Source organism: Teleopsis dalmanni, chromosome 1 (genome assembly GCF_002237135.1).
Source record: "Teleopsis dalmanni isolate 2A chromosome 1, ASM223713v2, whole genome shotgun sequence".
Lineage (NCBI taxonomy): Eukaryota > Metazoa > Arthropoda > Insecta > Diptera > Diopsidae > Teleopsis > Teleopsis dalmanni.
This window is the reverse complement of record NC_051846.1, coordinates 176,247,160-176,272,706: the sequence shown is the minus strand read 5'-3', so window position 1 is coordinate 176,272,706 and position 25,547 is coordinate 176,247,160. Positions and strand designations below refer to the sequence as shown.

Genomic DNA, 25,547 nt, shown 5'->3' with positions numbered 1-25,547 from the left:
AATATATTGTTAATAAAATGTAAATTATATTAAAGATTTTATTTATTAAAAAATGAAAAGCAACGTCTGTATTCTTTTCAAATTCTTCAGACGTTGCTGTTATATTTATTAATCTATGTTAAGAATGGAATAATAAATTTGACATTTATATGATATTATATGATATAGCAAATAGAAATATTGTGATTATTATATTTGAAAATATAATCAAAAAAACTTTAACACTAACGTATCGGTCCCCATTTAAAAATTTATTGAATCATATTATTTATTTATTATTAAAGTATATAGTAAATACTATATATCAAAGTATTATTATAAATTAAAAAACAATATGTATACCATATTCGCAATTAAAAATTTACTTTTTTTTAAATCGATTTACAAAATATCTGTTAGAATATATCAAATGTTTCCAAATTGGGATCAATGACAGAGAAATCAGATGTACCACCAAATGTCCACCAGTGTCTTAAAATATCTCTCACGATCATAAATCGTGTTGTTATATATTCGAAATAATGGAAGAAAAGAGCACCTGTGATATACCTTATGTTTAATTATGTTACATAAACATTACTTTTTTGAATACTTACTGGATGTCATTAATGCACATGAGCAAACAATTGCTTCTTTTAAAGTTAGACCCTCTGTTGGATTTTCATTGATATTCTCCAAGCATATCAATATCTGTTGCAGCACAACATGAGCTAAAGGTACAAGGGAAGCGCCACAAACAATATGCCTTGTTATGGACCCCAAGCAACGCATGCAAAAAAAGGCACGCATCATTTCAAATACGCTAACTCTTTCATAAGGTATATTGAAACGTTCATGGCAAATCTCACAATGATTATCACGACGATGTAACATCCAACGCTTCAAGCACTGTAAATGCAAGTAACCCTGAGAAGTTTCAAAAATAAATATTGTACATACAATTGTTATGCAACTTTAATTTACCACACTTCCTTTACAATTACATGGTGATTTTACAATTTCCATGTCACTGCGGTTCCAACGACATATTCGACACGAGTTACCTAAATCATCAGCTGAATCAACAGGAACCACTGTTTTAGATGCACTTATGGTTGAAACTGTTCCGATGGATGTACCTGACTGTGTTGCAGATAATCCGTCATTATTAAATGCCCGCAGTACCGTTATTTGCGAAAATGTTTGAATTAATGAATCAGTGCGGGAGGGTCTACGCGTTGGAAAAGGCATTGTAGTCGCCTAAACAGGCGACTATAAATCTAGTTCGTGTTAATCAATTTTAAAATCTGCCTGAACAGCACTATTAATTTTGAAATAATTAATTGCGAATCGGCATTATTCTTGTTGGATTGTGCTAACAAGTTATATAGTTCTATAAAAATTAAATAGGATTATTATTTTGATCACAATATAAAGTTTTTTGAAACTTATATTTTTTAGCACTTTAAATTGCCTACTACTATTTATTTTTTAAATTTCATTTGAAAAAAATTGCTTCAAGTTTGCTTTTGGCGGATAGTACTTACTGCATTAGATAAAATGATAAATCGGATATGTGCTAAATGAAGAATTGATAGAATCTGATCACGATAAAACTGATAAAAGTGATGCCACAAAATTCTAAGACATAACATATTAGAAAAGAAAATGGAGCTATTCCATAAATTTTGTACTGAATGCATTTATCTTCAGTTCTTCACCTTGAAGTACTTAAGTTATATCTAATTAAAACGACCATATAAACCGGCGCCGAATAAAGATTAAACTGTTAGGGACTATTATTGTAATTAATGTTTGGAATCAATAAATGCTTTTAAATTTTAATAGTTTTGTTGCTCTACGCTATACCAAGATATATATGAATAACGGAACACTGAGATCCTTCCTTGTTTTTCTAATCAGAGGAGGGCACTAGTTGATTACGTATTCAAGGGTTTGATTTTTGTTTTATTCTTTTAAAAAAATCAGCGAATGCGAAGCTGTCAGCTTACGTCAATGGCTCTCATTACTTCGCGATTTAAATACTAGTTAATTTTATTAAGTGGTATTACGTTCTTATAAACTGCCTTATTTGCAATAATGTCAATATATTCTATCACCTTATACTTCTATATATGTACTTCTGTATATGTTCTTTACTTCTGTTTGTATTCATTACTTATGTTTGTGTTCATTACTTTTGTATGATTTTGGACAATGTTTTATATACCGTAAAAATTATATTAACCGACTAATGATCTATGTAAAAATTTGAGAAGATACTTTACCAGTACCTTACTGATGACTATGATTTTTTTTTTTAAATAGTGGTTATCTAATAATGTTTTGACGAGGACTACTGTAACTACCCGTTTTCACACAGCCAAAACTTGTGGTTGTTAATAGACCTTATAGCCAATTTCATTTTTACTTTTGGCTATAAATATAGTCCTTATTAATTGTATGTATGGAAGTTAGAGAGTTGTGTTTAGACAATTGTGGTGAAATAAAAACGATTGTGCGGAACCATATAGCCTTGTGGATTATATAAGTCTACAGGCAAAAGATTAAGAATCGCTTTCATTTTAAAGTAGTTCGGTTTTGTTTATTAATTTGTAAAACTACAATATATACTATTGTAATATATGTAATATCACATACAATAAATTAAAATTAGAACAATGAACAACGTGTGTTGAATGTCTCTTTATTTGGTTGATATATCCAGCAATTCATTTAAAGTTATGGAAATGTATCATTTAATAATAATAAAACACAATCTAATTTTTCTCTTTGTTAATATTTATTTTTATAGCAACAATTAGTAAATTAAAGAAATAATAATAAAAAATCGTAAGATAACATATTTCTTCTTTAAATTCTGTAATCAGATACACGATATCTGACGTTATCGACTACTTTTAAAAAAAAATTCTTTAAAAAAAAACAATTTTGCCTTATACTTTATCTTTTTAGGCAATTAAAAACAAAGCAATTGTTGTGTGTATGTAATTACATTTTTGTTAGTAAATATGTTTATATATATGTGCTTATAAATAATACATAAAAGATCTCGTGTTTTATTATTTATTAATAGTTATCGTTCAATTTTACATAAACGTTTTATTTTTTATTATAAAAACAAATTATCAAATTGAGATATTAATAAAAAAATTATATTATAATAATAACAAACAAATAATGTCAATAAAAAAACAACAAACACAATTTCTAATTCTACGAGCGTTCAAAAAGTCAGAGGATCATCACCGACAATGGTGAAGTTGTAAAATGAGTTATTAGACAATATATTGATCAATATAATTTAAAGTAAATTATTGTTTACTGAGATATTTTCTATATTATATATGAATATGTTTTTTTTTAATGAACAGTTCAATATTTATTTTAAAACAGTTTTGAGTTTAAAATATCGTTGATGAGAAAAACTTTGATGAGAGACAAATGCCGTTTATATATTGAATATATAATTAATATTACATTTTTGTATATATGAGTATACATATATTATTGTTAGTGAGATTTTTCTATATTGTCGACGATATGTTTATATATATGCATATATAATTGATTTATTGACAATTGCGAAAACGACGATATATGCTCTGCACATAAACGAATACGCACTTCCAATCGGGTCGTTTCATAACTACCATATCTTCGACGTCTAAGAGTGGTGCTATGCCGGCTTTCTCACTGAAGAAGTGTAAAAGAAAATAAAATTATTAAAAACATAATTTTTGTGATTTGAAATAAATTTAAAAATAAAAGAGTATATACTTGTATTCTGAATATAAACTATAATAAGTAAACAACGTAATTGAAATAAAAATATTCTATATATATAAATTTAAATAATAATAAAAATCCTGAAAAATGTAACTTAAAGTGTTAAATGCCAGAATATAATTATCAACAACAATCCAAATATCGGATAAAAAAAAATTGTTATATATTTTTACTATTTTGCAATAGATTAAGATATCTGCGTCACTAGTTCTCTTCAATAACAAGAAAAAAGTTATCAAACTGGTAAATTCACCGGCAACAAACAACAACACAGAAACAGAGGTTGTGCTCCACGGACATCTGGTTCCTTACATTTCCTGCATTCATCGCTGCTGGTGATATTTAGCTTATGGGCATGCATGATCATTTGTAATCAACGGACGGAAATAGAAGAGACATTGCATGGTTTTCTTGATGTCGGTTTCTTGCATTTTCTGTTTGCATGGTAATTTGGAACCGGACAGGAATAGAGAAGACTTGTATCTCCTGTATTTATCACTGCTGGCGATATTTAGCTATTAAGCGTACGTTACAACTTACAGTAAAATAGTTGCTTCTTAAAATATTAACTAACATTATTCGGTTCTAGTCTAATCTAATCGTCTAATCTTAAAAAATTAAAATATTTGGTCACAATAATAGACCATATAAAAATAATATAGAAACAATATATAGAAATAAAAAATTAAAAATAATTGTATACAAATTAAAATTAAATATAGAAATTAATAGAAGTTAAATAGAAGTGTGTTTTTATACACTTATTTTAATTTTTTTTTAAAGGATATATTTGTGTCTCTTCAAAATTAATTGTTACATAAATAAATTTGTGATTATAATAACAATAATAAAATTATATAAAATAATATTTATTTTTTCATAATATAAATTTTCATATGTATACTTACTCAGCCACAGTGAAAGCTAGTTCAAAATTATGTCTTCGGGTTTGTGGGGTTAGTTTACTATAATCAAAGGCATCTGGCAAGAAATGATGTATTAGGGCACAAAAAGCTAAACCGTCTGACCAGCTCGTACTAAAGTTTGTTATTTGGACGTTCTGAAAATATTATATACATATAATAACAATTAAAATAATAAATATAAACAATTTAATAATATTTAAGACAACAATTTCAACAAGCCCAACATGCTATTTGCTGTAAGTATAGCAAATATTAAAATAATTATTCGTGTATGTACATAAGTTATACGTTAAAATATAATTTTTATAAGCATTAAAAAATATATTAATAAAAAAAATTAAATTTATATACAAATTTTATTATAGTTTAATTAATATAATATAGTAAATTTATAAATTTTTTCATTTGTAATTTAAAGGAATACAGACAATATTTGCATAGTACTCGATTTTTGTATCACATTGTAATTACCAATATTCTTGCCAATGTTTTACATTATCGAGTAGCAGCTTTAACCAAAAAGATAGCCAAGTTAGTGAAGTAATAACTATTGTGACTTAATACATATATTACAATTGTGGATCTCAGATCTGTTGTTGGTATTGTTGTTGAAGGATATAGCCCGCATGTCGTTTTTAATAGATTCACTCATTTCTAAGTTGTTTTCTATTGAAAAATAAACATAGTCACAGCAAAAGAATAAATATATTTAAATATTAAATATATTTAATACTTTTTTTATTTCAACGTTTATAGTACTCTAATTTTCAGTACCATAGAACTTTATTAAAATATCTAAATGATTCTTTTTTTACTGTTTAGTAATTCTTGATCCTTGACATTTTTTTTAATTTCTTGGTTATCATTTCTATGACTTTTTTTTAAATTAAAATTAATACTAAACAAATTGCTATTCCTCAAACATTTAAAAAAAATTGATCTAAATAATTAGTAATAAATAGGTTACTTAAATTTTATTTTCCTAATTTAAAAAAAAAATATAAAAAATATTTTATTATTTAATAATTTAATGACTCGAGTTGAGTACTTATTGCATTTCTCTGATTCAAATATTATCCGACTACTCAAACTAGTTATTCATATTCGTCAAATAATTTGAATATCAAATCTTTCAAATAAGTCGCTTTAAATATAGTTATAGGTCTGACATAATGGAAATTTTCTATCATTATTAATTAAATAGCATTTAGTTTTAGTAATAAAAATATAATTTTGGTAAATAAGAATATAATTTTTAAAGAAAAATAAAAAGCGCAAATAGTATTTTTAATTAAATGAGTTAATTGTACGCATCAAGCGGCTAAGCTATTAATTGTAATTAATTAAAGAAAAATTAAATCTAATTAGTTTAATAGTTTATTGCACTTTATTTTTGCAATTTGCATTTGCTTTGGGCTGCCACTCACAAATATTTATTCAACTAATGCCAAATTCAAGATACCTCATATTCCTTTGTTTTCATTTGGCACCACTGTAGAAGTTGATCCTTGACAGTGGCGGCACGCGCATTTAATGCCGGATCGGTAAATCTGAAAATTGGTGCTGAACCAGAAGGAGAGGCAGTACCCCCAGGAGTTGTGGGTGTTGATGGAGATCTGAACAAATGTTTTTTTTTGTTTATTTTTATGCAATAATATTTAACTTAGAAAAAAATTTCTATCTGTGATTGGTATTTATTACCATTAAATAGATTATAATTTCTGTTTTAATTTTATTTTTTTAACTACAAGAAGTTGTACGATAAACTTTTGTTAGCAAATAAAAGAGCGGGAATAATTAAAAGGTGATAACTAAGATAATTAAGGGTTTCGTTCTCCATAGATATTAGAAAAAAAGTTTACAATAAGGAAAAGTGAGCTGAATACCAATTTTATTTTGTGGCAACTTTTGAAAAAGAAACTTTTCAAGCTAAAAAAAAATATATGTATTTAATTTGTAATATTTTTTCATCGGAGATATTTTATATATTTTATTAATAATTATTTTTATAAAAATAAAATATTAAAAGATATTTTTATAATTTGGTATATAATTCTTATATGGGAAAAACAAGCAACAATGAGTTAGATGCAATTTTAAACTACAGTAAATTACAGTATTAAAGGCTCGCAAAAATCCGGATTAAGGCAAAATTTTTCTTTATCACTCTAATATGTGCGCACGCCCCGACGGAAGATAAAGATGACGACACCAAGGAAATTTTCTATGAACAACTTGAACAAGCATATGAACGCTGTCCCCATCATGACATCAAAATAGTTGTTGGAGACTTCAACGCAAAGGTGGGTAAAGAAGGTATCTTTGGTGCTACTGTCGGAAAGTTCAGCCTTCACACGAAAACTTCTGATAATGGAAGAAGGCTGATTGATTTCGCCGCGGCTAGAAACATGGTGGTTAGTAGTACCAGATTCCAGCATCTCAACATACATAAGGCAACATGGCTGTCACCTGATTAAAACACAAGATCTCAAATTGATCACGTTGTGATAGACGGAAGGCATGCTTCCAGTGTCTTGGATGTACGTACTATCCGTGGAGCCAACATCGACTCGGATCATTACCTTGTTGCAGCCAAGATCCGCACACGTTTATGTGCGATGAAAAAGGTACGTGAACAAGCACAGCGAAAGCTAGACGTCGAAAAGCTGCAATCACAACAGACAGCTAATGACTTCGCTACTCGACTCTCCCAATATCTAGAAAACTCATCTGAAGAAGCCGATATATGCGCGCAATGGAACCACATCTCTAACTCTATGCGTACCGCTGCAGAAGAGGTGATCGGCTATCACCGTATACAAAGAAACAGCTGGTACGACCAGGAGTGTCGCAATGCTACCGCAGAGAAAGACGCAGCATATCAAGCCACCCTGCGGTCAGTTGCGACGCGCGCTGTTAAAGAGCGATATCGGCAAAAGAGAAGGGAAGAGAAACGTCTTTTCAGGCGAAAAAAGAAGGAAACAGAAAGACGTGAGTACGAAGAGCTTGAGAAGCTGGGCGACAGGAATATGGCTCGAAAATTCTATCAAAAAATCAAAAGCCTGACAAATGGTTATAAACCCGGAGCTAATTCCTGCAAAGATGAAAACGGTAATCTGGTGATAGATGTCCAAAGCATGCTTAATATTTGGAGGGATCACTTCTCGAAACTACTAAATGGCGGTAGTAGCAATGTGACTGAAAGCGAAGATGACCCCGAATTTTCAATCGTTGACGATGAAATAATCGTCCCGCCTCCCGATCATAATGAAGTTAAAACAGCTATAACGCGGCTCAAAAACAACAAAGCTGCAGGCGCCGATGGTTTACCGGCTGAGCTGTTTAAAGCTGGTGGCGAAGAGCTATCAAAATGCATGCTACAGCTAATTCGCAACATTTGGTCGGATGAATGCATGCCAAACGATTGGAATTTAAGTGTGCTTTGCCCAATCCACAAAAAAGGTGATCCTGCAAACTGCGCCAACTACCGCGGGATCAGTCTTTTAAATATCGCATATAAGGTTCTGTCAAACGTACTATGTGAAAGATTGAAGCCAATCGTCAACCAACTGATTGGACCTTATCAGTGTGGCTTCAGACCTGGCAAATCCACTCTAGACCAGTCACAGTGCGTCAAATCCTGGAGAAGACTCAAGAAAAACAAATCGACACACACCACCTATTTGTCGACTTCAAAGCTGCTTTTGACACTACGACTAGAAGCACACTCTATGCCGCTATGTCTGAATTTGGTATCCCAGCAAAACTTATACGGCTATGTAAAATGACGTTGATACCTCTCCGAGCCGTTTGATACCAAACCAGGTTTCAGACAGGGTGACTCCTTGTCGTGTGACTACTTTAACCTAACGTTGGAAACGATAATTCAAGCAGCAGATTTAAACCGTACTGGCACAATATTCTACAAAAGTGTAATGCTGCTTACGTATGCCGACGACATTGATATCATTAGTCTGAACACCCGCGTCGTCAGTGCGGCATTTTCCAACTTAGAAAAACAAGCAAAGCAAATGGGTCTTGTGGTAAATGAGAACAAAACAAAGTACTTTCTGTCAACAAACAAATCTCCTGAGCGTCGTGGGACCTACGTCACTGTTGACAATTATAAGTTCGAAGTTGTGAAAGACTTTATTTATTTAGGAACCAGCTTAAACACCAAAAATGACGTCAACCTAGAGATTCAACGAAGAATTACTCTTGCCAACAAATGTTACTTCGGGCTAAGTAAGCAATTGAGAAATAAAGCCCTCTCTCGACAAACAAAAATCACGCTCACAAATCCCTTATAATGCCTGTCCTGCAGTATGGTGCAGAAGCTTGGACAATTACCAACAGTAATGAGAAGGAGTTAGGAGCATTCGAGAGAAAAATTCTTCGAAAGATCTATGATCCCTTACGCGTTGGCGACGAGTATCGAATTAGATGGAACGATGAGCTATACCGCGACATTAACATAGTTAAGCGCATAAAAATTCAGCGGCTACGCTGGCTTGGTCATGTCGTGCGAATGGAAGAAAGTGCTCCAGCTAGAAAGGTATTTGATTCGATACCCGCAGGTGGAAAACGCGGTAGAGGACGTCCGCATCTTCGGTGGAAGGACCAGGCGACCAACGATTTGGGGGCGCTCGGTACTACCAACTGGCGTCAGAAGGCAACTAATCGGGCTGACTGGCGGAGGCTACTCGACGCGGCCAAGGACGACACACGTCTGTAATGGCCAACTAAGAAGAAGAAGAAATTACAGTATTACTATTAAATGCTTTTAGTATTCTCTTTAGTGAACAGTCACCGTCAGCTAACTTTTATTCGTTCTAAAGAGGGTCCTGACCAAAGGGATTATACTATATCAAATACAGTTAAACTTCCATAACTTCTATAACTCGAATTTTTTATAACTGGAACTAAAAGAGTGCAACAGGATTTGAGACAGCATATTACATACAATTTTGCTTCCTTAATTCGAACTTCTACAAAACGTATTTTTTTATAACTCGAATAAAAATATTGTCACATGCCAATAGCAATATGGGAAAGTTTATTCTATAAGTCGAATTTTTGTTTTAAGTATGAATCCATTTTGGTGTTAGGGAAAATCTCTTTTTTCAAACCAAATATTTAATTTTTTCTTTCTTATATAGCGTTAACGATAGCGCACTGCTCTAAAAAAAGCTGGATTTGGTCTTCTCTACATGGGACGAACAAGACGTCATTCCTATAGTTTTATTGAATAACATTAATGAAGATCGTGAATTGTTGGAACAGAATTATTAAGCGTAATTTAAAGTAAATAAAATAAAATCTAATGCTACTTTTAACGATTATATTGATCTTGAAAATGAAATTTTTACATCAACCTTTTTTACAGATAACAATATTTTGAGCATTAATGCTCTGAATTAGTGACTTTGATAGAAGATTCATTCAAAATTCAAAATTTTTATTTGCAAACGAATGATACTACAACTGAAGGTCACTATAAAGCTTTGAATAAATTAAAATCCCTTTTTACTGAAAATAAGAAAAAAAATTAAAATACAAACCCTAATTTCTGAATATTTTTTTTTCACTATAACTTCTGTTATTCCAGTTTATTTCAAAAAAAAAAAAATAAAAATTGCTTAACTCGAAGTCTCCATAAGTCGAAATTTTTCTTTGCAAAATGGTACTTTGAGTTATGGAAGTTTGATTGTAATGGAAAAAAATGGTTCCTAAAAATTGTTTACCTAAGAGAAGTGTCAGTTTAACAGAAGTAGCCATTTGAAGGCTTTTCATTTTTGTACGCTTAATTTTAGAATGTTTAGATTTATTGTCTTAATATATCAAAGTTAATTAGTTAACTTTTTTTATCTTTTGATTTAATAACTAATTAATTTCTTTTAATGCTAATAACAATTATGTTTTATTTGAAGCATATAAACGTCATCGCTCAGTTCTTGTGTATTCGGACAGTTAATATAAACGAAACGAATGTGAACAATATGTTAATGCTTCCAAGGTTTATAACGTTTTAAATATTCAACTTATTCCGCTGTTCCATTTCTATTATTTCTATTGATAACATATGTATCAATATTTGTATGTATCACATATTTTTTAATATAAAATAATAATTTTTTGTAGAGTAAGCGCATATACTAACAAAAAAAAACACATCTAATGTAACTGATATTATAAACTTTTATTGATTCTAACTATTGTTGTTATTTTTCCCTTGTATTTCTTATATACATATATAATAATATGTAAAATGTTAATTTTAACAAAATGACCAAATTTTTTATTTTTTGTTTTATATTATATATTTTTAAATTATATATTTAATAGAAGAAAAGATATAAACCCATAACCAATATGATACACCATTCTACCATTGTGAAAGAATTATATTAAAAATTAAAAAAATTATATAAAATAAATAATTTTATAATATAATATAATATAGATTTAATTGTTGAAGTTCCCTTTACCCTTAATATTTGTTAAAATTAAATTTAAAAAATAGTAAAATTCGAATAGTAAAATGAAAAATTAGACATTTTTAAATAGATCAAAACTTTTTGCTTATTGAGTATAAAGATTATTATTTTATAACTATTTACTTTAATATGTGTAGTATTTTTTTCTTTTTTTTAAATAATGAATTTAATGGAATATAAATTTAGGTTTTGGTAAAAATAAAGTATTATGATCTTATAGATCTTTTGTACTATATTATCAACTATTACGTTAATAAAAATAGAAAAATAATTTTTGGATTTTTTATGAATACAACTTTTAATATATTATTTTTGTAAAAAATAATATTTTTAACTAATTTTACGTTTTTTATTAAAATTAGAATATTTCATAGCAACCGAAATCACTTTGTCCAACTTATAATGTTATTATTAAAGATTATTGATTTATATTTTTTTGGAAAAATGAGAATAAAATTTTGATCTATTCTTTTAATTTCTCAGATAAGAAATTTATCAATAATAAGTAATTTATTGTAATTTAATTTTCTTACCTTGGCGATTGTTGTGAGTTTTGTTTGTCAAGTTGACGGAATTTTGCAAATGGTGAGACTGGTTTTGGTCCAGTGCCGCTGACGGTTCGTGTTGTTACTGAATAAAAAGGAAATAAACAAGATATATTTAAGTATAATAATTAAAAATGTAATAGATATTAAAATAGCTATAAATAGCTTGAAGTTATACAATATAATTTATTTATATTCATTTATAATTTTTTTTTCTGTTTCAAACATATATTACTATTTTCTTAAATTTTCTATATAAAATTTTTTTTTTGCTTTTTATTACTACAAATTTATTTTATTTCAAAATTAGCATAAATAATCTAAAACTTACAGTCTTAGAGCACGTTAATAAATATATGCTTAACATATGAGTTAGCAATTTTTTACCTTTAGTTGTAGTTGTCACAATGGATCCATCTTTTTCCTTGGTCTCAGATCTTTCCGTAGTTGATGTTGCATGTTGTTGTTGCTCTGTGTAAATAAATTTTATTGTTGAAAATAAAAAAAAAAACAAGAAAAAGAACAAAAGAAAAAAAGCATGCATAAGTTACGAATAAAACAGATTAATTAGCATAAATTAATTTGAAAAAAAAAAAATATTTTAATTAAAATTATTAAGTTAACATACTAAATCAGCTACTTTTGATAAAAGCAAAAAAAAACTTTCGCTTTTTTTTCATTATATACTTTACAGATATATACATTGATACATACATATTTTAGAGCAAAATAATATAAATTTTCATATAAACATTATTAATATATTCGATGCGAATAGCCGAAACAATTTAACATGGTTCCAAAGAAGTTCACCAAAATACAAAACAAAAACACCTCTTCCATTTTGGTACCATTTTGCGAATAACAAAACAACAATACGAGTATAGTATATAGTATGCATATGATCTACAATGCAAATGACAAATTCTAGTACGGCATACATATGAAGAAGCATTCAAAAGTGCATTTTAATTGGGTCAAAGGTATGCGTCTGGAAATCGTCCAAGTATATGAGGGTCTTATTATAATAGTTCTCTTATTACAAAAAATAAAAATTGAACTCTTTACATTCTAAATATCAGAGTATGTGTTGTATATAGTATATAGAATTACTTTTATATATCATTTTAATTTAACTACCGAATTTTTCGATCTTTTTGCTTGTGGAAGAATAATTATTAAACCTCTTTGAAAAATTTAAAATGGCCCAATAGCACCAGAACATAACATATAGAAATAATTCCATATCTTATGCTAAACTATTTGCTCGCATTTAAATAATTATCAGAATATAATAGAATAATAGAAAAACAGAATAATTGAATAATTTTCAAAGGTGATACTGACTTAATAACTACCGCATAATCTTTATATTTTTGTTTATATTTGGATAATTTCGTACTATGAATAATGTTTGTATCTCATGCTAAACTATTTGGTCGTACCTATAATATATATAATTATCTGACTGTTTGAAAAATTTTAAGTAACCAGTAACGAACAATACATAACACATAGAATAATTTTTATACAAAGTTATGATAATTTACTAGCTAGCGAAAATATATTGATCTATTTGTTCATATCTATTTAGCTATCAGACTATTGAAAATATCCGATTATACATAATACACAGTATATAGAATAATTTCCATAGAATGTCATTGTAATTAACTAACTACCGAAACTTTCAAAAACTGATCCATACTATTGATCAACTTTTGATTGTTGATTTTATTGTTGATTTATAACGATTTCCAGATTCATAGTTTCCACTCTAAAGGTAAAATTAAATTAAAGCATGCAAAGTAACGAATGGTTATATACAAACAAATTTAAAAAATAATTATTATAATTATATACCAAAGAAATCGAACTATCATGCTCACAAAGCTAACGAACGCAGCTTGACTTTTAATCTTAAAAATCAGGGTTTCAGATGACATACAACAGATTAAATTGTATATTTACAGAAGGAGGGACAACATGGTTTACTTTTTGAGAGATAAATGAATATTTACAGTAGCAGCAACGTGTCAAAAGCTTCATTACAAAATTTTAGGCAGGGTATATATAATACAAAAAAAGAAAATAAAAAGAATAACACAAATAAGAACGCAAAATTTTAATTATTTTTAAAAAAGATAAAACAAAACGCATCTGTGGACCTAATGCAAGATCCTTACAGTTAAGGTTAGATTGATTTATGTGAAATTAACTTAATTTTGCTAACATTGGTATTTTAACTGTAGGCGTGTAGGCGTTTGTGGTAAGCAGGGCGTGGCACGCACTAACTTCATTTTTAACTCACTAATTGAAAATGTTTCTTGAAAGAACGCCCCAAATGTTGGGTTGGCGGTTCGTTTAAGCGGCTGACAGATTTGTTGACCCTGCAGTGCAGTGCTGTTGCCGTTCCAGAATTTGCACCAATTACAAAAAATTTACTAATAGATTAAGCAGTGGTAAAATTGTTGGACAGAAATTATTACAGTTGCAGTCAATGTAGTGCAGCGATGCTTTTATGTAGTTAAATTAATTTTTTACAGTTGCAGTTGCATTTTTTTAAATTTATTTTATTTTACTTATTAAAACAGAATAATTATTTATTTTTATATATACGTAAAACCACATGTAGTCCCTCTACTTCCTTGTTTGTTGATATTCATTAATTATTGTTTATTTGTTTATATTAATAACGTGTGCCTGTGAGTACGCCTCGTGCATGTGCTTTTGTGTATGCTTTCAAGTATGTGAGTCCCCGTATTTCTTTAACATTTGCGCGATTACCGCGATTAAAAAAATATTTTTGCTAATCGGAAATCGCTTAAAAAGTCGTCATTTGTTGAATTTAATAGAATATTGCTACCTTGACTAAAAATTCGTGACAAATCGTTATCGACTTGTGCTTAAATTAAAAAACAAATAAAAACTTAAACTGGAATGGACGGTGTTCATTGTTTCCCTTTTCAACTTTCTTTTTAATTTTATTTAAAATTATAATCTTTTCCTTGCAGCTGAACAACAACTCTAGGAGCCCATCATAAGCTGTTCGAATGCATCTTCTACATTAGTCTCATCCAATAAATTTAAGTTTGCTATGTGTGGCATTGTTGCACTACGACTCAGTCCACCGCCTATCATAAAGCTATTAGCTGTGGCAGAACTCAACGATTTACGACTTGCCGAAACCTTTTCACTGGTTTTAGTGCGATTAATAGCAGACTTTCGTATTGTCACTTGCTCTTGCTCTTCACTCGCAACATTACTGGGCGATTTCTTGCCAGTAAAGTAAGCCGCTACTGTTTTTTGTTTTTCACTTATTTCCGCTTTATCCATGCCAGCTTCAAACATTTTTGGCACTGCCAATGAATGTCCCGACCTGGTACGTCGTAACTCATTTCCGCTCGTGTTGAATTTCGGTGAGGTAGGCGATGTAACTTGCTGATTTTGCATTTGCACTATTTGATTCCAGGAATCACTTTTACTTAGTCGATTCGGACGTGTTTGTGGTTGATATTCCATAGCACGCTCTTCTTCACACCGTCTGGACATAGAGCTGAAAGCGCTTACATTGTTAAAAACAATATTACGTGGTATTAAGTCTTCATTTGGCTGTGGTGTTGCTGGTATTTCTACTATCGCTGGTTTATTCGTAAATGTCGAGTGATGCACAACTTCTTTACGTGTTGTGTTCACGACAGTTCCATTGGGTTCGTATTTTTTAGTTTGTGTACTACTTATGCTACTGGTTGTAGTTCCACCGCTTGGACTCTGGTAAGCGTTTGGCATATAATGATGTCTTTGAGGTGGACCGAATTTTTTCAATATTGGCATGTCTTCCTTTGGTAGGGAGGATTTTACAATATCCGGAGTGTCAGCAGGTGCTGAAGACTTGTATTCTTGTTTAATGTCTTTCTGTGTCTCAAAGTAAGCTGACTTCCGCTGTTGCTGCTGCATGTCCAGTACATTTCCTAAACTTTTTCGACGTACTTCGGTGATTTGTTGCTGTTGTATTTGCTGCTGTTGTTTGATGGCTAAGGATTGTTGTGACAGGACACGGTCTTGCGCTTGCAATGGTATTATACCATCAGTGTATGTACTTTGACGTAAAAGTGGGGCTTGGGGCTTAGTTTTCTGTATTTTCACAACACTTTGAGTTTTAGAGGTTGTTTCCGAAATTAATTTTTTTGAGTCAACTGATTTGTGGTTGTATTGTTGAGGTTGATATATTGAAAGTTTAGGCTGTGGTTTGACAGTTGATACTGTTTGTGTGGATTGCTTATATTGTTGTGGCTGCGTTTGTGGCTGAGATTGTTTTCCTGAAAGTGGTTGCACATTTTGACCGCCCAAATGTTGAGATTGAGAAACATGAGGCAATTGCTTTTGAGATTTGCTTTGTCTTTCCTGCTGAGGCTTTTGCTGATTTATTGGCTGTGCTTGAGTGGTGTGTTGCTTTTGAGTTGTTATTTGTTGACTTATTGTCTGAGCTTGAGTTAAGTACTGATCTTGAGACGGCATTTGTCGAGGTATTGACTGTATTTGACTTGAATGTTCATTTTGATTTGATTGTTGTGTTGAGATTGGCTGAGTTTGAGGCAAATAATTGTTTTGAGCTGGCATTTGTTGGGCTATTGGTGGCACTTGAGTTGGATAACTATATTGAGGAGACATTTGTTGAGCTAATGGTTGCATTTGAGGTGAATAATTATTATGTGTCGGGATTTGTTGAGTATATGATTGTGGTTGATGTGAATAATTACTTTCAGTTGGCATTATTGGTTGAACTAAGGGTTGCGCTTGAGGCGAATAAATATTTTGAGTTGACATTTGTTGATTTAATGGTTGTGCTTGAGGAGAATAACTACTTTGAGTTGACATAAGTTGAGGCTGCACTTGAGGTACATATTGATTTTGTTTGAGTATTTGTTGATTAGTTGGTGGAGTTTGTGGAGTTTGAGGAGAATATTGATTTTGATTTTGTGTAGAATATTGTGACGAATATTGAGTTTGTTGGGACATCGAATTTTCCATACCTCTTGGTTGTGGTTTTGTTACTATTTCAGGTTGTGATAATCTCTGCTGCGATAAGTATTCTTGACTAGGCAAGTTCAAAGGTGGTATCTGAGGTTTTGGTGCCACATTAGGTTTTATATCTCTTACATCATTTCTTGGTGAATTTAAAATATTTGTGGAAGGTGGTTGACTATTTTGTGAATAATGTGTATTCATATTTAAATATTCTGTTGGATTAATGTAGTTTTTCTGCATAACACTACTTTCATCTGTGTGTATTGGATTTGATGTCCAATTTATGTTAGATGACGGTGTGCTATAGGTCATAGATGAACTTGTGGTAGAGTTTTCAGATATGTGTCTGTTTCTATGCTGACTTGCAGTATGCTGTTGCTGCTTGGCATAGCTATTATCTTCGAAATCAGAAACATCATCAGTTGGATAGGTTACAATATACCCAGGTTGAGTGTCATTAACGTATGCAGTTTGTATAGTGGACTGGTAACTCTGTTGTTGATTGTTTGTGAAATGCGAGCCACTGTGTAAACTGGAATTATAATCATATTCTTTTTCAGTTTTTGATTTCTTCCTTGAATTTTCCGGTAATTTATTTTGTTGAATTGTTGGTTTTTGAGTATTGTCATACACCGGTATACGTTTTGCTTCAAAGTTTGTTACATCTGGAAATAGTGGTTCCACAACTGGAGCTTGATACGAACGACCATCAGGCGATAAACAAATTTTCGGTGAACTTGGTGGATCTGGTTTTTTAATAGTTTCCTTTTGCACCCTTTTACCGTTATTATTGTTATTACCGATAGATTTCATAGTATGAAGTAAATTACGTGCTGCGCGTGAATTTTTACCAAATACCTCATCATCGCTTACATGCGCTTGACGACTACCTATTGTTACAGCTGTTTGGCTTTGTGGTTTTCGCATTACTCTAGTTTCCGCTCGATATTCCATCATATTATCAGAATCCAAGTCATCATCAGTATAATCTAGTGTTGGCATTGTTAAAATGCTTGGACTTGTATGTGCGCTATCCATAGAACCGACGAAATCTGACTGCTTTTGAGGAATGGTGCTATACGGCTGTAAGTTATCAGTTTGTGGACTATATGAAGGGTTCAAACTGGTAAGTACTAAAGGTACGGCTTCTGGATTAGTAAGGGAATCTTCCCGAGGCCTGGGGTTTTCTAAAGCCATATTTACAGCAGAAGGCAAACAAGGATAACTCTGATAATTACTCTTAGATCTTAAATCCGCATATGTAAATGATATATTAGTTGGTGGAGGCGGCTGTTGATAGTTATTGTTGAATTGATTTGGCACATATTGACTTTGCAGTCCAAGGTAAGGATCCGTTGTATTTGGCAATGATGGACGCTTTCTGTAATCATCCATTGGTTGTTGTTGGGCTTTCGTTGAACGTAATGAATTGTGCCTTTGTAAATAAGTGTTATTGCGGTCATCTTTCAATGATTGTTCCTCAAACTTATTTGCTCTGATTTTGAAAATTGAATTATCAACAGTAGGCTTTGAGACCCAAGGAAGTGCGCCTGGAGATGGAGTAGATGGTGCTGAATTTGCATAAGATACGTTTGAATAGTTTTTGGTGGTAGACAATTGTGGTGAGTTCATTGATTGCGATGGTGGCTGCCATACATTTCCATTGTTTGGCATTTTTGGTATTGGACGTATAACATTTTGTTGATGGAGATCATTATCAATTGGCCGGAACACAGATTGTGGAGCATGTATAAATTTATTTACTGGGGATGGCTTAGGAACTGTCATGCTTGGCATTGCAGCGTGCTGTTCTGCTGCTAAACGCTCTCTTTCTTGACGTTCTCTTTCATAGAACTCTCTCTCAAGACGATCACGATTCTGACGTTCTTTCTCCAGTCTTTGACGTTCAAGACGATCTTTTTCAATACGTTCTCGTTCTTGTTCAATGCGTTCTCGTTCTAAATATTCTCTTTCCGCTCTTCTTTGTCGTTCTATGTATTCTTGTTGATTTTTCTGATTTTGATAGTTCATTTGTGCATTATGCGCCTGATGTCTATCTTGATTTTGGTTCAATTGTTTATTAAAATAGTTTTTAGCTACGTTTTGTGGAACATGACCTGGTGCTTGTGGAGGTTTACCAGTGGTTGCAGTTGCAGCTGCTCCCACTTCGAAAGTATGTTTTATATTACCAAATTTGTTCGTCCAATTGGTAACAGATCGCGAATTATTCCAACCTAAACCAGGTTTAGGGCTTTGCTTATTAATGAACGCTAAGAATTTGTGATCGTTTTCAGTTTTCGGTTCAAATGGTGGCACAACACTACGCACTTTTTGCTTTACATTTACTTGTACTGTGCGTTTCAAACCAAAGCCCGGACCTCTATCTTCCATTTCTGAATCAGTGTCTAGGTCCGCGTTGTATTTCTTGGTTTTTGGGATATCAATCGTATTTGCACGTTTATAAAGTGTTTTTTTACTAGCGAACCGATTTGATTTCTGTGCAGAGTCTGGTGAAACATTGTCACTAGCTCGACTGCTACCATTTTGATTTGTAGTTGGATTTGCTGTATACATTGGATTAATCACAGCATTTGTGTTTAATTGTTGGAAACTTACACTATAATCACCAGATAATGGTCGCCTTACATTTGTTGTATTTTTACGCAAATCTACTGGATTTTTGAATGTACCTAGGCATTCAGTTGAATTTTTTATGTTATTTGGTACAAACTGATTGGGCCGATAAAGTGATAATTGCGGTTGTTGGTTCGATATTGAACCAGTTGAAGAGTTTTTCTCTATTGGGAACCATTGTGGTGGAGTAACAGGTGCTAAATTACTTTCAGGAGTTGTACAATTAGATATATTATCTATAATTAACATGTCTTCCATATAGCGTCGCGCATCTGCCAATTCTTCGCGACTAACACCGACAGTGTGACGACTATTTCGATTACGACGTTTAGCAAAACGTTGTCTATTCGAACGGTGTGCATCTGCTTCAGGTGATGATGTCTCCTCAAAGTTAATATCACCGCCATTTATTTCAGTAGCCGCCAAAGCTGCATCTGCTAATTTGTCCGGTGATGTTAAACCCGTTTGTAAACGCGCCACCAGAGCTAATAAAGCATTACGCTTATTGCTATCTACAGGTATATCCTTGCCTTCTTTAAGTGAGCTCTCGAGGCGGCTAAGAGCTGTAGTTACTTCTTCTATCAGGTCTGTATCGGTCTGCATGTTTAATTTATCTCGAAGACCTGCTGCAATAAGCCGTAAATCCTCACCACTCTCTGTACCGGAATCTTCTATCTGAGGTACACCTAATCTATTCACTTGATTTGTATTAGAACTAGTAGTACTAACTAAATCGTTACTAATGCTAGAATTACTAACTACAGTCGGTGTTGTTGGTTCGTTTGTCGTTTGTTGCGGTTTTGAGTTTTGTTGTTGGTGCTGAATTTGATTCTGATCAATTGAAATCTTGTTTGTATTGGTGTGGGTTTTGGTATTGGTGTGGGTGTTATTACTATTACTCACAGTTAACATACTACTATCATTACTATAACTAATTACTTTATTAGCACAAGTTTTATTCGCACTTAATTTATTTATACTTTGTTGAGTATTTATATTTTTATTTAAATTTTTATTTAAAACTGAATTGTTGCTGTTCTGTGTAGCAGCTTTGCTTAGCAGCATATTTTGTTGCAAACTATCTTCTTGCAACATAAGGTGGGACTCACCCTGCTCGGTTTTCTGTGTATCGGCACAGATTGCAATGTCTTCACTATCAGCAGTTTTTGTAGTTAAATTTTCTACTGCACTAGTTACTTTCTCAATGACTATATTTTTAACGTTTTCTTTAGATTTTTCTATATTCTTATCAACGACTTCTTCAATTTCTTCCACACTTACAAAGGAAGTTGTAGATATATCTGTCTTTAAACTATCGTTCGATTTTGTGCTTGAACTTTTTTTTAACACTGCTTTTTCGCTATCTTCTTTAACTATAGTTGCTTTTGTTATTTCTTCATCATTTTCTTTTTTTATAGACGTGTTTTTTTTTAATTCTGTTTCATCTTCTGATTCACTATAGTCAGTTACTTCTTCAATAATTTCTTCATATTCACTGGCACTACTTTCATCGTCTTCAGTATTGGCTGCGGGCGTAGCTTTTTCGCTAGCTTTCAAATTTTTGTTTTCTAAAGAATTTTTATTTTATAAATTTCAAAATAAAAATAAAATGAATATTTCTTAAAATTTGTAAGTATTTGAACAAATTTATAACAATAAAAATAGTATAAAGAATAACATATTATTTAACAATGTTCTTGACGAAACAGCAGAACGAACAACATGACAGTGGTGATTGGAATATGAAATTAACATATTTTTATGGTATATATATATATAAACCATATATTGTATTATAATAATAGATTGTATATAATAATAGGGCAATGTATGATCGATCTTTCGCACAAGATGACTGATGAAAGCAATGACTTAACTTATGAAGTAGGGAGCATATTGTATGTATACAGAACAATATATCATACCAATAAACGTAGTAAACAAAATAAACAAGATCTATAATATCATTTTTTTATTTTATTTATATATATACCTAAAAATTATTTTATATGGTTCTTGCAGTACCTCATAAAAGTACCTCTCTGCCCCTAGCTAATATGTATCTAAAAATACAATAGATAAAATTATTATGTATATCATCGATACGCGAAAAGCTGACTTATCTAGCATAAATGTAGTAAAATTAAAAAGGAGTTAAAAGCATTTTTTGTATTAAAATTATTTAATTGTAATCAAAAGCTAAATTTTCAATGTAAAATAAAAATATAAATAATGAATATTATTATAGCATTTTTTATAAATTATTAATTAAAGATAAATAAATTAATTGACACTTCTTCAAATTTTTTTTTATTCAATATATATAATTGTAATAATTGAATATAATTGTAATCTCTATTAAACATAGAAAATTCAGCTTTATATATTGTACATCCTAACCATTTGACTAATAAATTTTTTTTAAATTAACCACCACCGAAATATATATTAGATGAAAAATCTATAAATTAATTTAATATATAAAACTTTATTTGAAATTATTTTTGCTTATACGTTATATTAATAAAATTAAAATGTAAAATACCTTCACGTTCCGCCATAAGTTCCCTAAGACGTGCACGTATTTTTCTACGTTCTTCGTAATTTGTGGCCTGTTCAAGCTAAATAACAACAAAAAATATATATTATAGATTTAATAATTTAAAAAAAAAGATTATTTATAATAAATAAAAATTTTTACCAATTCCTTTAATAATTCTTCGTCCCAGATCTCCTCTATAGCACAAGTTTTATAGGTAACTGGTGAAGAAGAGCTTCCTGATTTTATTGTTTTCGTTACACGTGTGGTTTTAATCTGAAAAATCAAATTAAGATACGATATATACAATGTATTTAAAATGTAATGCATTTTCTCATCATATAAGTAAATTAAAACAACAAAATTGAAAATGTGGAACATTAAAATAAATTAAAATTGCCAGATGTCCAAATGCCGACTAATTAAAGTCGATGAACGCATTAAAATTAAATTATATTACACACTTTTAAAAAATATTACTTTGTTTATTATAAAAATTATACATATGTAATTTACTTTACTTTAAGAAAATAAATAATTTTAATTTTAAAATGTACATTAATTGTAGAATTTAAACAATGGGGATTCTGTAGAGAAATGCAATTACGTATAAAATTAAAATGATACTATTTGACCTGTGTTTAAATATATAAGATCATAATCAATAATTGATTAAAATAAATAATAACAAAATATGATATACAGATATTTAAATAATCAATGAATTTTTGTTAATTTTAGTCTAGTCATTAGTCTAATTTTAGCATCGTTTTTTAGCCATATCCTCATAATTAACTAATTGTTTTATTAGTTATTAGATCCAATCTATTAATTTTAGAAGTTTCTCAACTTCATTAATGGTTATTCCTCTGGCTCTCCAATATTACTGAAGAGTAGTTTACGTGAGGAAAGAAAATGTGAAATAATTTCCTTTTTCCTTGTTTGGTTGTAGCTGTGACAGCAAAATTTGTGAGGGTACCAATATTTGCCACATACACATTCTAACTAATAGAAGTCAATAATGACTATTTTAGAACTCTAGAGTCTAGAGAAGGGATTCTCTTCTCATTCAGTTTATCAGCCAATCTGTTCCTAAGATTATTCTTCTATAATCAGTATTTGTACATATATAATTTAATAAGTTTTTAGACATTATGCGGTAGCGAATACTATATCTGCAAGAGCTTCCTATAGGATAGATGCTGTCCCAATCATTTCAGTCGTTTCCTTTTCTATTTCTATATCTAACCCATATCAGAGAAACAATGTCACATGCACTTAACGTAGTTAGGCTAATTTCGTTTTTTTTTTCACTTATAGTGGTTGTAGGTTGCAGCGACCAAATTCAAAAACTGAATTATTACGTCTTAGTGTAGTTAACACTATCAATGTTAATATTTAATAGAAATATTACAGTTTTAATATTAATTTTATACACCAGTTTAAGTCTTGTTTATTAAATTGAGAAGTGTACACTTTTACTTATTATAAAACTGAACAGTCTTAGTTTTTGTAAATATGTAATTCTATTTCAACCGAAATTTTTGAATATATTTATTGTTAATTGTAAATTCTGCAGATAATTATTTGTAAAGCTTTATTTTTTTTAAACACTTTTAAATTTAGAAATGTTTATATGCGGATATTTGCATATCGAACACTATATACGGACAATCAAGCGAATACAAATGTTTCCAAAAAACACTAATAATAAATATTTGGCGGTATCCAAGACAGCTGTATGGTTTATCCAAAAATTCAGTTATATTAAAAAAAATATATGACATTTGTGAATTTAAAAATTTCCTTACTTTCAACCTATTTTTTATTTTAAATATAAAAAATTATTATAATTTTAAAAACATTGTTTTTAATACGTTTTGTTAAATATTTAAAAGAATTTTATTTATTTTAAAAATTTAAAAATTTTTAAGATTTATTAAAATAATCTTTTAACTTTTTTAAAATTTATTTTGTTTGTAACGCAATGTTATTTATTTTTAAAAATAATTTAAAATTTTTTTACTATAACAAAATTTAAAGAGTTTTCTGAAAATTTTGCCTTTTTTGGTAGCACCACAAGATAAATGATTTTTTCAAAAAAATTTCAAAACAAACCGAGAAAAACACGCGTATCTATTTTTGGGCGTAAATCATTTTCCCACACTACCAAAATATATACAAATAAATTCACAGATATAAGAATAAGAAAAAAAAACTAACATGAAAATTCTCTTAAATTTTGCATTCAATTCGATACATAAATTTTTTAAATATTTTCTATATACAAAAACGAAAATACTCGTACGAGTACACAAACGTATTTCTTGGTTAAATAAATGAGATTTTATCTAAAATTTTTTGCTTTTCAAAATAAACAAAGAACTTTTTTAATCCCTCATTCATTTTTAATTTTTAATACTCGCCTTTGTTTATTATTAATATTTTCATTATATACGTATGAGATTATTTTATCAAATTGATTAATTTGTCTAAAGCCTAAAATGTAAAACGTTTTATAAATTTATTTTTGGGCTGTATGACGTTATAAGGAAATTACACACGACTGCCAAGTTTTTTCTATATAATTTTAGAAAATTCTATACAATTTTCAATGAACTTTTATATCCGATTTGTGGTTAATGATTTTGATTTTAAGATAGAAATTTAATGTTTTATATCGGAAACTTAATTTTATTGTAAATAGAATATTCGAATAATTACATTATATATTAGTAGTATATGTCATGAGTACATATATTAAAAAATATATATATACTCATATATATATTCCCGATATACATATATATATTTATAAATATAATATATTTATTATAATATATATAAATATGTCATGAATAAATTCACTGAATGTTAAATAAAAGAACTACATATTTAACATCAAATTTCCGGATAGAAATTTTGCAAACCAATTTTGTTATTGTCGTTCTAGTGATATCTTTTCCATACATAATTATTTATTATTTATTTTTATTTTATTTATATATTTATTTAGTGCCTTAAATACATGTTTTTTATTGCACCATCTTGAAAACTGACTTAAAAGCTAACAATATATTCTTTCAAGTTTAATTTATTTAAAAAGTTTATAAGTGAAGAATATATCAAAATTACAAAAATTAGAATATTGAATAATTTTTTTCTTATTTGAACAGAATTTTACCTTTCGATAGTAAAAAGATAAAATATGATAAAAATGCTTTTATTACTTTTCATAGGTACCAACCAAAAACTACTGGTACAATCAATCGGTTTTTTACACAAGCAAGCCTTACGACTTAAATATAAGTTCGCTGTGAAATAATCAAACCCTCTGTTGAAAATAAATGAAATTGTATTAAGCAGAATCCAACATAATACTTATATTACATATAAGTCATATATATATAAGCTTTATCAAGATATTAATGTAGTTCAATTATTTCGCAACGAACGACTTCGCTGTCTTAAAGATATCGCTAGGGCATAAGCTCATGCTCCAGCGAAAATGTTTTAAGCGGTAACATAATTGAAAGAAGTAGGCATAAAGGAAGGTAGAGTGCTCAAAATGAGAGAGCAGTAATTTCAC

General features: G+C 30.0%; 3 protein-coding genes across 14 annotated transcripts in view; all 3 read right to left on the bottom strand.

Annotated features, from left to right (window-relative positions):
• Positions 1-337: 337 nt before the first annotated feature.
• LOC119670989 (E3 ubiquitin-protein ligase MARCHF2-like) lies at positions 338-1,397 on the bottom strand. Its single transcript, XM_038081467.1, has 3 exons — positions 964-1,397; positions 597-906; positions 338-538 (listed from the first exon to the last, which is right to left on the bottom strand). The coding sequence occupies exons 1-3, from the start codon at positions 1,228-1,230 to the stop codon at positions 396-398; spliced, it is 720 nt and encodes a 239-aa protein (XP_037937395.1). The 5' UTR covers positions 1,231-1,397; the 3' UTR covers positions 338-395.
• Positions 1,398-2,800: 1,403 nt separating this feature from the next.
• Positions 2,801-25,547, bottom strand: part of LOC119670358 (smoothelin-like protein 1) — a 59,075-nt gene continuing 36,328 nt past the window's right edge. For 2 of the 12 annotated variants that reach the window (XM_038080585.1, XM_038080589.1), the window contains 8 exons: positions 22,121-22,234; positions 21,965-22,040; positions 20,529-20,987; positions 12,145-12,228; positions 11,746-11,842; positions 6,178-6,331; positions 4,698-4,849; positions 2,802-3,696 (listed from right to left, as the gene is read on the bottom strand). In XM_038080585.1, the coding sequence (XP_037936513.1) occupies positions 3,573-3,696; positions 4,698-4,849; positions 6,178-6,331; positions 11,746-11,842; positions 12,145-12,228; positions 20,529-20,987; positions 21,965-22,040; positions 22,121-22,234 (1,260 nt within the window). In that variant the 3' untranslated portion in view covers positions 2,802-3,572. Of the gene's footprint in view, positions 3,697-4,697; positions 4,850-6,177; positions 6,332-11,745; positions 11,843-12,144; positions 12,229-20,528; positions 20,988-21,412; positions 21,483-21,964; positions 22,041-22,120; positions 22,235-25,547 lie in introns of those variants that run through there. The other 10 variants (XM_038080592.1, XM_038080593.1, XM_038080588.1 and 7 more) reach the window with 8 other exon arrangements.
• Positions 14,103-20,522, bottom strand: LOC119670360. The gene has a single exon (XM_038080597.1). The coding sequence runs from the start codon at positions 20,512-20,514 to the stop codon at positions 14,785-14,787; it is 5,730 nt and encodes a 1,909-aa protein (XP_037936525.1). The 5' UTR covers positions 20,515-20,522; the 3' UTR covers positions 14,103-14,784.